The sequence below is a fragment of the Macrotis lagotis genome, chromosome 1 (genome assembly GCF_037893015.1).
Source record: "Macrotis lagotis isolate mMagLag1 chromosome 1, bilby.v1.9.chrom.fasta, whole genome shotgun sequence".
Taxonomy (NCBI): Eukaryota; Metazoa; Chordata; class Mammalia; order Peramelemorphia; family Peramelidae; genus Macrotis; species Macrotis lagotis.
Genome location: NC_133658.1, coordinates 418,114,074 through 418,130,371, shown reverse-complemented (window position 1 = coordinate 418,130,371; position 16,298 = coordinate 418,114,074). Strand labels below are relative to the sequence as shown.

General features: G+C 35.0%; 1 protein-coding gene across 6 annotated transcripts in view; it reads left to right on the top strand.

The window, feature by feature from the left end:
• Positions 1-16,298, top strand: part of ATG2B (autophagy related 2B) — a 154,106-nt gene that overhangs the window by 61,633 nt on the left and 76,175 nt on the right. For 4 of the 6 annotated variants that reach the window (XM_074213029.1, XM_074213025.1, XM_074213028.1 and 1 more), the window contains 6 exons: positions 2,974-3,128; positions 3,222-3,330; positions 4,006-4,267; positions 5,751-5,901; positions 7,088-7,180; positions 7,450-7,638. In XM_074213029.1, coding sequence (XP_074069130.1) covers positions 2,974-3,128; positions 3,222-3,330; positions 4,006-4,267; positions 5,751-5,901; positions 7,088-7,180; positions 7,450-7,638 — 959 coding nt within the window. The remainder of the gene's footprint in view (positions 1-2,973; positions 3,129-3,221; positions 3,331-4,005; positions 4,268-5,750; positions 5,902-7,087; positions 7,181-7,449; positions 7,639-16,298) is intronic. The other 2 variants (XM_074213030.1, XM_074213026.1) reach the window with 1 other exon arrangement.

Sequence of the window (16,298 nt, the reverse complement as noted above, 5' to 3'; positions counted from 1 at the left end):
ATAGGAATATGAAATAGTGTATACATAGAAAAGATCTACAGATTGGGTTGAATATAACAGGGAAAGTCACTGCCTGGTGAGGGGAAAAAAGAAATTAATTCTGCAGAATCAGGTGGATGTGAAGAGAGAGAACATTCCAGTAATAGAAAGTGACCATTGCAAAGTCATGGAATAGGAAATAGAGTGCCATGTTGAAGAATGACAATTGCCTATATAACTCAGAAGGGGTGAAGGGCAAAAAAATAATGGTAATGAGATTGATTTGTTTTAGCTTTCTACTTTTTAAAGGATGAAGGACATGTGAGTAACTGGAAAAGAGCTAGTAGCTGAGATAGAGAGGCCATCTATTGGAGAAGATGGAGGGATTTGTTAAAGAGATGAGCATTTGGAGACTAGGGTGGAAGAGATAATAGAGAATGACTTGGGAAATAATAAAAGTGGAAAATGACCTCTTAACACATAACCTCAATTTTTTTCAGTCAACTTTGATACCAGTTTGTCATTCAAGAGAAATGATGGAGGAGAAAACATAGGAGACTTGAAGAAAGAAGAAAATGTTTGGAATAGTCACTGTGTTCTTTGGTGTATTTAGTGCAGTATTGATTCAGTTAAGGAGGAGAGAAGGATTGCCTGAATGAAAGGACCCAGTTGTTATCTGCTTCCTGACTAATAGCTGTGGGCTATGTGATAAACATTTTTGGATACTTAGCTTATGAATTGTTTTCACTATGTTTAATTTTTTTTAAGGTTTTTTCAAGGCAAATGGCTTGCCCAAGGCCACGCAGCTAGGTAATTATTGAGTGTCTGATACCGCATTTGAACCCAGGTACTCCTGACTCCAGGGCCAGTGCTTTATGTACTGCGCCACCTAGCTGCCCCAATGTTTAATTTTTTAAAGTTTGATTATGCTTATTTTAAATGGGTTTTTTTTTTGTTATCTGGGTCAGGATTTAGGGGTGGAGAGAAGCAGAATAAAGGGATCTGAGTGATCAAAAATAAAAACAAATTAGAGGATCATTGAATGATCAAAATACACAGAAGAGAACAGATGATTTGGATTGGCACACAGGAAACAAAAATGGCATTTTATAGTTTTGTAAATTATCCTCTTGCTCTTTACATATATATAGTCCCTGAAGTTTACTTTTAAATTACACTTAAAACTAAAGCTAACAGGCTTAAATTTGAACTAAGAATTTTAGAACATTCTGTTATTAATGTTCATAATTACTGATATTTGTCAAGTACAGAGATATAAAATCATTTAAAAAGATTAGATTTTTGGTTTAATTATTGAGCAGGTAATGAATTCTTATAGCTCTGTTCTGACTAATAGGAGGAAGATTGTGGAAGAATCCAGGATTAAGCTTTGGCAAGGTAGGAGACCAAAGGCTAAGGAGTTTGGGAGTAAAGAATAATATGTAGTTGAATTGACTCACTAAGAAGTTGAGATTGAGAAAGGAAGAGCATGCATACTCCAAACAGGGAGAGAGTAATGAAATTTGGAGGTTGTGTTAAGGAAGAATAGGTTTAGTATTATAAGGGAAAGGGAGAGATGGAATGATAAAGGAATTTTGGAGTTCTTGAATCCAGACGTGGAATCACTTGTGATTGATGGCAAGATAACAGTCTTAGTATGTAGGAATAGATCGGGAATTTAGGGTATTTGAATGAACATCAGCATTTAAGAAGTATGATATATGAAGGCAGGAGTTGGAGTGGAGATTATTATGAGGCACCAAATTTATCCAGAAGGGAAGGAGATTGTCCTGGGGGTTTGTAGATAAAGGACACCAAGATTTGGATTAGGTGTTTAATTTGAGTATCATGAACCTAAAAAGAGGGTAGATTGGTAAGTGGTGGCAGTTACAAGAGAGTTTGGAAATGGTGATGGGGAGCAAGAAATAGTCTGAGTTATAATACAGTTTGAGGACCTGAGTTCAAATCCAGCCTCAAACACCTAGTATTTACTTAATGTGACCATGGGCACATTAATAAGCACTTAAACGTATTGCCTTGCAAAAACCCAAACAAAAAAAACAACAAAAGAAATAGAGTTATAATAAGTTAAGGAAATATGGGAGACAGTAAAATCTGTGATTGGAAAGAATGACAGGGATACAGTATCCAGTGTCAGAAGATGAAAGAAAAGAGAAAAAAAAGATTTAAAATGAAAAAAGTTATTTTTAAAAATAGGAATTCTAGAAGTCCAATGGAATGAATGGGTGGGAATGGGATATATATATATATATATATGCATATATATATATATATGCATATATATATATATATATATATATATCTAAAATTGAGATAGTTGAGAATGAGGGATTGGATACGTGAGACTAGGGGAAAGGGATGTTCTTTAGCAGTTTGGGGGTTTATCAACTGAATTTGGGAATAAGAGAGCAGATCTATATTAACTGTATACTAATAAGCACAGGCAGTGTATCAGTGAGTGCAAAGAAGTCTGTTGAAAAAGTCAATGCTTAGAAAATTCATGGTCACCTTACAAGGCCTCTCTGACATTCCTGTGTCTCAGACTCCTTCCCTGCAGATAAAGGCAGGATCTAGAAAAAGCCTGGTCAAGCACATCAGACATGTTTTTTGTTAATAGTGTTAAAAGACCTAGCAGATGACTTGAGGCATATTGAATGGATCCTCTATGGAAGCTTTATGGGAGGTCTTTGACATGAATTGCATTGGATGAAAAAATAGAGGAATCTTGATCTTCACGACTGAAAAGAGTATTTCCATTGATGAAGTTTTGGTTCTATTGATGAAATTTTGGTTCTATTGAGCTATTGATTTTTTTTTCCCTTATTGAAATATTTCCCCAATATAAAGTTGTTAATTTTTAAATAGTAATGAACATTTCTGAACTTCAGCATAAGGAATCATTTAAAATGTGCCACTTTACTTTAAAAATTATGTGTATTTATAATGAAATTAATAAAGTATATTTTTTCCCAGAAGAAGAAGTTTTCTTCTCCATGGCTGATATGGACATGTCCCATAGTCTCTCATCTCTTCCTCCTCTTGGAGATCCCCCAAATATGGATCTTGATCTCTCCTTAACTAGTACATTCACAAATACTCCAGCAGGATCTCCATTGAGTGCCACTGTGGTAAATTATAACTTATTCTGGCTATTGTGTTCTTGTTACTGTGTTCTTCAAAAATTAGCATTTTTGTTCTGCAACTGTACTTTTCTATTATAGCTTCAGCCAACTTGGGGTGACTTTCTTGATCAGCATAAGGAAGAACAACCAATCAAAGTACCTCCATTTTCATCCACTTTGATTCACCAGACATCTTTACAAAGGACTTGTAAGTAAAATCAAAAGTGACTTTTTTCACTTATTGTTAAAATCTTTCAAATTTTTGATTTATTTCCATTACTGCTGCTTTCATGTTCTCATCATAATACAGAATGTTAGTTTGGGCAATTCAGTATAATTAGGAAGAAAATGAAGCAGTTGGGCTATTAATTGTATGTTATCTTAACAGATATCTATTGCATATTAATATTTTTAGTGAAAATATGCACCATATAAATTACATTTTATTATTACAGTGTAGGAGTCTTAACCATCTGATTTTGTTTTACTGTTTATACTTTCCTTGAAAGAGAACCTCAGGTTTCTTCTCTGCAAAATTTAATTGAAATAAACAAGGCATAAAGGAAGATTTGGTGAGCAAATTTTGGTTAATTTCTCACTTTTTTTTCATTAATTTTTTTAAATTGCAAAAGCCTTGTTTACACATTTACTCCTGTAACATATTCTTTTCATAGTTGAAGTATCAAGGACCCTGAATAAGAGATACAGATGGATAACTGAATTGTTTTTCTTTAAAAAAAATACTTTCTGATATCACTTAAACTGTTAAGATCTTATTTTTTTAAGTTATTACATGAGTAAATGTTTTACAAATTTTGATGTATATTGCTGTTTAAAAATCAAGTTATAGTAAATAATTTTGAAACTTATTTGTGTGTTTCAGCTCTTCCTTCTAGATCCGTTTCACTGGATGAGTCCAGGCCTGAACTTATTTTTAGATTAGCTGTGGGAACTTTTTCAGCCTCTGTACTTCACATTGATCCTTTATCACCACCTGAAACTTCTTTGAATCTTAATCCATTGACTCCATTGGCATTATATTTTTTTACTTGCATAGAAAAGATTGATCCAATAAGATTTCTGGCACATGATTTTGCATCCTTCAGAGAAGTATTTGCAGAGGCTTGCTCCCATGATCACCTTAGGTATGTGTAATTTTAAAATTTCTACTGTAGGAATAATAGGTTAAAAAGAGCTGAGTAAGTAAGTTTTGCAATTTATTATGGTTCATATTTTAAATCCAATCTTTAAGTATAAATGAATGGAAAATGAATGTTGCAATATTCTATAAGGATATAGGTCAGGATTCAGCAATTTAGGTTTTTTAGAAACAGATAAAATGAATGGATCTAGATTTTCTCACTCTCCTTTATTATGGCTTGTTTTAAGATGTCATTCTTCATGCTTTGATGCCATTCCAGCTGGTATTTCATAGTTATTAGTACCACTTACTATCATGGGAAATATGGTTCAGATGTAGTGAAGAAATAAAAAAAGGAATAAAACTTTGCAATTGGCCACAATATGAAATGATTTGAGGACATGCATAGAATCTTAGTTTCTTATTCTTGATCCACATGAGAAGAGGCTACAGTAAATATTTGTAATATACTTAGTATAATAAGAACTATGATCATCTCTCTCTAGATTAAGATAGAAAATAATTATTTTTGCCATTTATTCATTGATCATTTAATATATAAAAACATTAATTTTGAATCAAGGACTAAGTTTCTCTTGGCTTCCTTTCTCCCTCCCCTCAAATAATAACATTTATTTTGTTCATTATTTTAATAATTTTTATCTTTTTTTTTTTCTGTCTCCCTAGTTTAAAGGGATTCAAGTCTAATTTCAGGAATTAAAAGAAAAAGCAGTAGAATGTAGCAATGGAGCTTAAAATTTCATTTATGTTTGAAATGACTGACTAAGATCTGATTTGGTTTCTTTAAGCTACATTCACATAGTTTGAGAAACTACCAAAAAGTATCTTATTTTTTACAAATGTTTGGAAAAATATATGGCAGCATAAGTATCAATAAAGTGATAGAAGAGTACAGTATATGTATATATCTGTGATAAATAATTGTTTACTAAAAATAAACATTTATCTTTACATTTAATATTTTCAGAAATGTTAGTGGTAACTGTTTTAAACTATCAGACTTGGCTAATAAGTTTTTATTTTTTTAATGACATTTGTTTGGGTTCCACTAAGAGTAAATAAGACATTTATATAATTCTAGCCATCATAGAACTTGCAATTCAGTAGGTAAGAAGGAAAATACAAAGATAACTATTTAAAAATGCTGTTGAGACTCAGGCATATGAAGGATCAAAAATGATAATGCTGTGGGTATTCAGTGTCATTTCTTTTTTCTTTTTTTCTTTTCTTTTTTGCAAGGCAATGGAGTTAAGTGACTTGCCTAAGGCCACACAGCTAGGTAATTATTAAGTGTCTGAGGCTGGATTTGAACTCAGGTACTCCTGACTCCAGGGCTGGTGCTCTATCCACTGTGCCACCTAGCCACCCTGTCAGTGTCATTTCTTAAGGGCAAGTCTGAGTTATAAGTCACATAATTTTTATTCTCAAATAACTGGATATTTTCAAATATTATGTTTTCACAACAGATTTATTGGTACTGGCATCAAAATATCTTATGAACAAAGGCAGAGATCAGCTTCTCAGTATTTTAGTACAGATATGTCCATAGGGCAGATGGAGCTTTTGGAGTGTCTGTTTCCTACTGATTCTCATACTGTTTCTACACACTACACGGAGGTATGATAATTTTAATTTTTTTTCCTAATCAAATTAAGTATTTGAAAATTTATAAACATTTTTTCTTCAGAAGTATATAGGATGTGACATGTATAAAAGAAATAGCACATTTTTTGTTACATGTATATGCTATATTGTATTTTTATTTAAGTTCTTATAGGACATAATAGAATCTGCAGAAATTTTTCATTGAATTTCCTTATTGTGTGGTTCTGAGTGACAAAAAATAGATTTTTATTTTACTCATGTATAAAGTAGCTAAAACTACTTTAGAATTTTGGTCTAGACATATTTTATTATTTAGAAATACTAGGGACTTTAGAGTTCATCTGTCCAACCTTCTTAGGAAAACAAGATCCAAAGTATCTTTACCCAAGATCCTTATTAACCAAACAATACTTAATTTTAAATGTATTGATTTAAACTTATAATTCCTCATTGTTGCAGCAGAGATACTGAAATCCTCAAAGGCAGAATAAAAGCTATGACAAGTCCCACTAATCTTTAAATTATGATTTGGGTATGTACTTTGTGCCTGTTATCTCAGAACCATGTTAAGTTTTTTTGATGTTCGTCACTAGAGGCTTGGATATTAGATATTAAATATTTTTTACTACAGTAACTACTTAAATTATCTACTAAAGTGTAGAAAGTTTATGATCTATATTAGTAGAAGAGGAAGAATAATCCATTTGCTTTGCTTATATATCACTTTACAAATTACAATACACTATAACTACTATGTGGAGTAGGTAGCAGAATTATCATTTACTAATGAAGCTCATAAAGACAAAGTGACTTTATTGTGGTTACACACTGAGTAAATGGCAGAGCTAGGAATCAGATTCAGGACTTTTCACTGCTACCCTTCTCTTCTTTTTATCATACTATGCTGCCTTTTTTATGGTATAGTAAAGAAACGCAGTCTTTCACAGTTTAATGCCTAGATTCAATGATATGTTAGTGAATTAGACAATGTGTTTATATTTTTTCATTTGGCCACTGTCAACCTTCCTTTTGTATTTTTTGAAAAGATTGTTTCTGGAGTTATTTTCTTATAATATGAAATAATGAAGAATCTGAGAATCAGTTTTTTCAGTGATAATTTAGAAAAATGAGTAAAATATTTCAGAATAAATATCATTCATTGTTAAATATTTTACATATTATTGCTTTTTATTTTTAGCTTTTAAGATTCCAATCCAAAAAAGGAAGCGATTTACATCTCCCAACATGTCTTCAGCTTCATTATAAACATTCTGATAATAGAGGACCCCAGGTAAGTTTTACTTTTGATTTAATACGAAATTTTAATTTTTCTCATTTGAAATGTAGAATATTATCAGACTCCTTGTCTTTCACCTGTCATTTTATTGGGATGAAAAAAATTAAATGATCATATTTTTAAAAATGCTCTGCAAACTTTTAAACAGCTCTGTACATACTGGGATTATTATTACTATTGATATTGTCACTTATTTTGCCAGTGTTATTATCAGTACTCCATTTATTTATTTTTTCATTTATTTATTTGTTTGTTTATTTTAGGGCAGTCAGGCACGACTTAGTTCAGTTCCTCAGAAAGCAGAATTACATATCAAATTAAATCCAGTGTTTTGTGAATTGGATATTAGTATTGTGGATAGGTTGAATTCCTTGCTTCAGCCACAGAAACTTACCACAGTGGAGATGATGGCTTCTCACATGTATACATCTTACAACAAACATATAAGTCTGGTAAGTGTCTAAGATTTTTCAATCTTTATAACTGACTGCATCTTTCTTTTATGAAGATAGGGGAATTTTTTGATTCTTCCAAATACCATTTTACTCAATTAGAGCAATTGTTCAAAGCTAATGAATGTCAGATCATTTTTTGTCATGGCAGAGTTGCAAAGAAATGAATTTCATCCTTTAGGGAGCAACATGAATGTTGTGGATTATTGTTTTTCCTTTTCTGTTTTGAACTGTGGTTTCATTAGAACAATTGGTTATGCAACTCCGTTTACCAGGGCAGATCAGCAACCTTTTCCACAACTAGTTGTCTTTGATGCATGGAGAGATTCAGTTTCTTCTCCAGGGTCATGTAATTAGTACCAGAGGCTATTGATAGTGAACCTAGTCCGTTTTTTCTTTTAAGACCTACCATTTAGCACTATGATATCTGATACTATGAATGATCCATTCCTCTTTTACCAGAAAACCAAAACAAATCAAATATGAGTGAAGAGATATTTGATAGCTTTATTCCCTGGAAAACAAAGGAATGTTTAAATAATTTGATCAATCAGGAAGTGGGTAACTTTTAGACCAAATGCGGACACTTTTAAGTAAGCTGGGAATCACAAAGACAAATTCTCTTATTACTATGAATTTTTTTGGTTAGTATACTTTACTGTGAGATAATAAATAACTCTTAAGAAAATGTTCTTTTTTATTTGTTTGTCATTTTTTTTGTGTTCAATCAAGACTCCCAGTACAAGGTATTTGCTCACTACTAGGTATGGTTTGAAAATTTTCCCATTTGTTTTCTACTGTCTGCCTAAAGCTCTGATCCTTCATTTTAACCTATGTAACCTTACAGCATAAGTAAGTTAGTTTGTGTGACTTGAAAAGCTGTAAAATATGCATCTTTGTGGAAGAGATTGAGAAGAGTTTCAGAATGAGAGGTCTCTTGAATGGAGAAGGGAATACCTGCATTTCTATAATCAGAGATACATTGAACCATAAGTATTTAAAATGTGTTCTTTATTTTTCCCCTTTCCTCACATGTCATGTTTTAGGTGACTATCTATTTTACCTGTCTCTAATGTCAGCTCAACCCTGGATGAGTTTGGCTATTTGAAATGAAAGTTTTTGGCAATTAGCAGCTATAGGCTAGTGATTTGGGTGGAGCTTTCTTGAGTTGAGGGTTATCTTTTATTCTAAACCACTAGGTTAGGAATTTAGGTTTAGAATAGATGACTATAAAAAAGAAAAAAGAAAATATATAAGGGGAAGAATTAAGAGCCAAGAGATAAGAGGTAGGATAGAATTCAAATATTTTGTTCATTCTGATATAGGTGGTTTGTTATTTCTTAAATAATAAAACAATATGGAATTGATTTTGATTGTAGAATTTTTTCCTTACATACCTTTTGTGAATGATGGACTTCATTTAATATCAAAAAGGAATTTTATTTCAAATTGTTCAAGCACATTTCATATTTAATTGTGAATTTTAAAAATATTTTATATTTTTCCAAATAGATGCAAGAGTTGTTTTCAACAATCTTTTTTTTTTTGCAAAGGTTTTGAGTTTTACATTTTTATCTCTGTCCCTTCCCTCCTCCTTTCTTCCTGACAGAGAGCAATCTAACAGAGGTTCTACATGTATATGTGTGTTAAACATAGATCCATACTAATCATGTTATGAGAGAAGAATTAAAATGAAGAATCAGTCCAAATGAAAGAAAAACAACATTAATGTGGAAAAAAGACATAATACCTAAAACAACTTTTTAAAATTGTAGATAATATAAGCTTTGGTCTGTTTTTAAACTTCACAGTTCCTTCTCGGGATATAGATAATAATATTTCCATCATAATTATTTTAGAATTTTCTTTGATTATTGTACTGTTGAAGTGAACAGGTCCATCATAGTTGAACTATTAGTGTGTATAATGTTCTTCTGGTTCTGCTCATTGCACTCAGCATCATTTCATGAAAGTATTTCCAGACTTTTTTGAAATCCCATCCTTCATTTCTTATAGAACAATGTTTCCTCATATTCACTTATCATAATTTCCTTAGCCATTCCCCAATTGATGGACATCCCCCTCAATTTCCAATCCTTTGCCACTATGAAAAGAACTATTGTATATTTTTGTACATGTAGGTTTTTTTTTAACTTTTATTTGGTGATCTCTTTGGGATACTGGCCCTCTAATTGGGAATTTTAAATAGTTTTTCCAGATAATTTCATTCATTCATTCATTCATGGAAGGCAGTAGGGTTAAAGTGACTTGCCCAAGGTCACACAGCTAGATTAATTATTAAATGTCTGAGGCCAAATTTGAACTTGGGTTCTCTTGATTCCAGGACCGGTGCTATATCCACTGTGCCACCTGACTGCCCCCTGGGTAATTTTAAACAGAAAAAATGTGTATAAAAGTATATGTCTTGTTCTGAACCTACATTTTATTACCTCTCAACCAAGAGATAGGAGGTGTGCTCCTTTAGAGTTCTTCATTCTTTGAAAGTTGTTTTCCTTTATATTGTTAAAGTCAGTGTATAAAATTTTTTACTGGTTCTTCTCATTTCACTTTGTTGCAGTCTTCCAAGTTTCTCTGAATCTGTCACTTTGTCATTTTTTTATAGTACAGTAATATTTCATATATTTATATACCAATATTTGTTAAAATTGGTATATACAAGTATCTAATTTTTTGTTATAACAAAACATGCTGATATAATTTTTTGTGGCTTCTTTCTCTTTGATAATGATCTCTTTGGAATATTCTTTAAATTTTTTAGTTTTTGCAAGGCAGTGGGGTTAAATGGCTTGCCCAAGGCCAGCTAAGTAATTAAGTGTCTGAGCTCAGATTTGAACTCAGGTACTCCTGACTCCAGGGCCAGTGCTCTATCCACTGCGCCACCTAGCTGCCCCTCTTTGGAATATTTTGACAAGTCTTGTATCACTGAATCAAAAGTTATAGGTTAGCAACTTTTGGGGCATAATTCTAAATTGCTTTCCAAAATAAATGGATATCTTCCTACAAACACTTCACAATTATCTTTTTATTGAGTCATTTTTGTTTATCTTATTGTTAGGGATTTGAAGGACTTTTCCTCATGTGGTTGTTGATAACTTGTATTCCTTTCTTTGAAGATTTCTCTTCATAACTTTTTGCTACTTATCTATTGGGCATTAACTACTCTTCTTTTATATTTATATCATAAATTTTATTAATTTCTCCTTTGGATTTCAGGATTTCTATTTATTTTAGTCCTTTATTGGAGATTTAAAATTTGTTGTTTTTAGTTGTATGCCCATTTCATTATTTTATTCTTTCTCTTTTATTGATCTAAGAGTTTAGAGATAAAAATTTTCCCCCCAAAATTGCTTTGGATTCATCCCACAAATTTTGGTATGTTTTCTCATTTTTGTCATTTTTATGGAATTATTGTTTCTTTGTGATTTGTCCTTTGACTCATTTTTAGGTATGGCTTATTTAATTTCTAATTAATGCCTAAAAGACTTTCTTTGGAAAAATTAAATGAGACAAAGGACTTACATGGAGGTCAGAAGAAGTGATAAAAGGATATTCTCAGGTCTCTCTGAAGGACTTTCCAATTGATTAGGAAGCATGGGAGAAACTGGCACAGGACTGTCTGGCGTGGCATGCCTGCATCAAAGAAACAAAGTAGAATTTCAGTAAATCAAATAAAATGTGAGATGTGTAAATCTAGAGCCATCTCCACTCCCAGTGTTCATATAGACTGTGTCCAACCTGTATTAGAGCCTTCCTAGCTCATATTAGTCTGATCAGTCACAGTTGAAGTGTGTACCTTGACCCTAAAATAATGATGTCATTTTGATCCTCTTTGAGAATAAAGGACAGCAACCAATCAATCTATTCTACCTTTAATATAGCATCCCTTTATTCACTACCACACTTCATTTTTGTCCCCCCACCTAATTCTTTGTTAGAAAAGATGAATTTGTCTAGCTCACTATATGTTTGTTTATATACTTCCCACCTCAAATAAGTTCATGTGAGAATGAAGTTCCAAGTGTTGTCTGCTCCCCCTCTCCACTGCCATTTTCCCTTTCATTGTAAAAATTCTTCCTTGTTCACCTGTTATATGATTTAATCTTCCTCTCTTTCTCCCAGTATGCCTGTCCTTTGTTGTTTCCTTTTGAGATTGTCCCAGTGTAATAGACTCACTGATTCCCTCTAAGCAGGCTCCTTTTAACTAACTTAGGATGATAACAATGTGATCAGTAGGGGCAGCTAGGTGGCTCAGTGGATAGAGCATGGGACCTGGCTGTTTGACCTTGGGCAAGTGACTGAACCCCATTGCCTTAAATTAAAAAAAATGATGGTGAATTTTTATTTTACCCTCTAGAGCTAAGATATTGGGGTATTTTTCCTTTATAATTTCCTGAAATAAGATGTCTAGACCCTTTTTTTGATCATTACTTTCAAGTAGTCTAGTAATGCTTAAATTATTTCTCCACAGTTAATTTTCAGATGAGATATTTCATACTTCTATATTTTCATATTTTTGTCTTTATTTTAGTATTTCTTGATGTCTCATGGAGTCATAATTTCCACTTGACCAATTTGAATTTTTAAGGAGTTTTTTCTTTTTTTTTCATTTTACAGATTTTATTTATTTTGAGTTTTACAATTTTCCCCCTAATCTTACTTCCCTCCCCTCACCCCCCACAGAAGGCAATTTGCCAGTCTTGACATTGTTTCTAAATTGATTGTGAGGAGAGAGAAATCATATCCTTAAGGAAGAAACATAAAGTGTAAGAGATAGCAAGATCAGACAATAAGATATGAGGTTTTTTCCTAAATTAAAGTTAATAGCAGGGGCGGAGCCAAGATGGCGACTTGAAGGGATCGAGTCTTAGGAACTCTCTGATAAAAACTCATAAACTAAGGACTCTAACTGAACTTTCAAGAGACAGAACCCACAAAGGGACCCAGTGAGGCAGTTCTCCTACTCAAGGTAACCTGGAAAAGAGCAGAAAGGCTCTGCTCCCTGGGGTCAGAGGGGTGGCCCACCAGAGCCAAAGAACTTCAGCCTCCCGGAGGCAGCCCCAGGGTGCTAGGAGCTGCAGCTCACAGCAGCGGGGGAGTCTCCTGAGCTGCACCCCAGGGAGCACTGGCACAAAGTAGGGGAACAGCAGGGGACCTCTGCCAGAGCGAGCACGTGGAGCCCAGCCCTCAGGGCACACAGCCAGCAGCTTGGTCTTTCTGCAGCCCAAATCCAGGAAACAGAAGCAGGCTGAGCGGGTAAGCAGGAGCCCCCAGGGCATGAGCCTATTGAGCTGAGGGAGGGGAGTGAAGAGAGAGAGAGCGAGAGACTGCAGAGCTCTGTCCTCTGCCTCTGGAACCGGACTCTGGGGTCTGACCACATTCAGATCCTGATCCCAGTCTAGGCCCCCCCCACAGAACAATAGGGCCCCCCCACCTCGGCCCCGTGGCAGAGAGGGGCGCTTATGTTCATTCACAGACCAGGAGGGAGGACAGAACCTCACACACTGAGACCCTTGTGGGAGTGTCTCACAAGCTCAGGAAGCACCCCCCAAAAAACAGGCTTAGGCTGGGAAAATGAATAAGCAAAAAAATAAGAGGAAGACCATTGAGAAATATTTTGCAAATGAGCCCAAGAAGGATCAAAATGCTCAGTCTGAAGATGAGGAAGCACAAGCTCCTACATCTAAAGACTCCCAAGAAAAACAGAAATTGGGCTCAGTTTATGATAGAGCTCAAAAAAGACTTTGAAAATCAAATGAGGGAGTTGGAAGAAAAACTGGGAAAAGAAAGGAGAGAGATGCAGGAAAAACATGAAAATGAAGCCAGCAGCTTAGTCAAGGAAATCCAAAAAAATGCTGAAGAAAATAGCATGCTAAAAACCAGCTTAGGTCAAATGGGTAAAACAGTTCAAAAAGTTGAGAAGAATGCTTTAAAAAGCAAAATTGGCCAGATGGAAAAAGAGATAAGAAAACTCTCTGAGGAGAATAAATCCTTCAGACAAAGAATAGAATTCAGGGAGATTGATGAATTTACCAGAAATCAGGAATCAATACTGCAAAACCAAAAAAAAAAAAATGAAAAATTAGAAGAAAATGTGAAATATCTCATTGAAAAAACAACTGATATGGAAAACAGACTTAGGAAAGATAATTTGAAAATTATTGGAATACCTGAAAGTCATGATCAGGAAAAGAGCCTTGACATCATTTTCAAAGAATTACTACAGGAAAATTGCCCTGATATTCTAGAAGCAGAGGGCAAAATAGAAATGGAGAGAATTCACTGGTCCCCCCGAGAAAGAGATCCCAAAAAACCAACCCCTAGGAATATTATAGCCAAGTTCCAGAACTCCCAAGTCAAAGAGAAAATATTACAAGCAGCCAGAAGGGCACAGTTCAAATATCGTGGAGCTGCAGTCAGGATCACTCAGGACTTAGCAGCATCTACACTGGAAGCTCGTAGGGCTTGGAATACAATACCAAAAGAGCTTAGAATGCAGCCAAGAATGAACTACCCAGCCAGGCTGAATGTCCTCTTCCAGGGAAAAAGATGGGACTTTCAATGAACCAAGGCAATTTCAAAAGTTCCTTTTGGAATGGCCAGAGCTGAACAGAAGGTTTGATCTTCAGATACAGGACTCAGGTGAAGCATGGAGATTGGAGGAGAGGGGGGAAATATGAGGGATTAATGAGGGTGAACTGCATGTATAGAAAAATGATAGTGATAATATTCATATGAACCATCTCAGTTAATAGAGCAGGTAGAGGGAGTTTTTATAGTTGAAGCACAGGAGAAAGCTTAATTTGAAGATAAAATATGGTGTAAAAATGGAGTCAGTAAGGAAAAAAAGGGAAATGGAAAGGGAGAAAGAAAAAGGAGAGGGGGAATAGTCCAAGATATTTCACATAAGATTTTTTTTTATTACAATGAGCTATTGCAATGATATGGAAGGGAGGAGGCAAGGGGGAATGAGGGAACCTGTGCTCTCATCAGAGATGGCTAGGAGAGGAAACAGCAAATATACTCAATGTGTTATAGACATCTGGAGTAAGAAGGAGGGGGGAGCAGGGGGAAGGGGTGGGGATGTGAATAAAGGAGGAGAGGATGGACCATGGGGGGACAGTGTTCAGATATAACACATTTTCTTTTTTACTTCTTGCAAGGGGCTGGGATTGGATGGCCTGCCCAGGATCATAGGGCCAGGTGGATTCTGGGCCTAAGGGGTGGTATGGGAGCTCAGGGCTTCTTGGCCCCAGGATCAGGGATCTGTCTGCTGTGCCACTCAGCGACCCTACAGCAGAGTCAGAGTGAAAGGAGAGAGAAAATATAGTACACGGTAGTGGAGAAATAAGAAAGGAGGGAGTTGTGATCAGCAATGGCAATGTTGGAAAAAATATGGAAGTAATTTTGTGATGGACTTATCATAAAGAATGTGATCCACTCACGACAGAGTGGATGGTGTTGGAACAAAGACTGAAGCACATTTTTTGTTATTATTTGGGGGAGGGTGCAGGGCAAGTGGGGCTGGGTGGCCTGCCTGGAGCTACATAGCAGAATGATCTTTGGGTGTCTGAGGCCGGATTTGGACCCAGGTGCTCCTGGCTCAAGGGCCAATGCTCTGTCTGCCACCCAGCCACCCCTACTATTATTACTATTTTACTTTATTTTGGGTCTTTTTTCTTTCTTTCTTCTTTTTGGTTTTTGCAGGGCAGTGGGGATCGGGTGGCTTGCATGTCACATGGCTGGGTGATTATTGGGTTTACGAGGTTGGATATGGACTCAGGTGCTCGTGGCTCCAGGGCTGGTGCTTCGTCCATTGTGCCACCTGGCCATACTTACAATTATTACTATTTTTTTTAATTTTAATTTTTTTTCTCTCCCCTTTACTTTTTCGCCCAAGCAAGTCTATCTATATTCATGGTGGGGAGGGGTATTTTGTTTACTTGTAAACAAGTATATTTTATTAATGTAAAAAAACCATTTGTATGAAATGAGAATAAAAAAAAAACATTAGAAACAAACAAACAAAAAGTTAATAATCCTTTTTCTTTGTTCAAACCCCACAGTTCTTTCTCTGGATACAATTGGTATTCTCCATTACAGAGAGCCCCAAATTGTCCCTGATTGTCGCACTGAAGGAATGAGCATGTCCATCAAGATTGATCATCACCATGTTTCAGTTAGGGTGTACAATGTTTTTCTGGTTCTGCTTATCTCACTCAGCATCAGTTCATGCAAATCCCTCCAAGCTTCCCTGGAATCCTGTCCCTCCTGGTTTCTAATAGAACAATAGTGTTCCATGACATACCTATACCACACTTTTTTTAAGCCATTCCCCAATTGAAGGACATTTACTTGATTTCCAATTCTTTGCCACTACCAACAGGGCTGCTATGAATACTTTTGTACAAGTGATGTTTTTAACCCTCTTTCATTATCTCTTCAGGATATAGACCCAGTAGTGGTATTGCTGGATCAAAGGGTATGCACATTTTTGTTGCCCTTTGAGTGTAGTTCCAGACTGCTCTTCAGAAAGGTTGGATGAGTTCATAGTTCCACCAACAATGTATCAGTGTACCATATTTCCCACATCCCTTCCAACATTGATCATTGTCCTTTCTGGTTATATTGGCCAGTCTGGG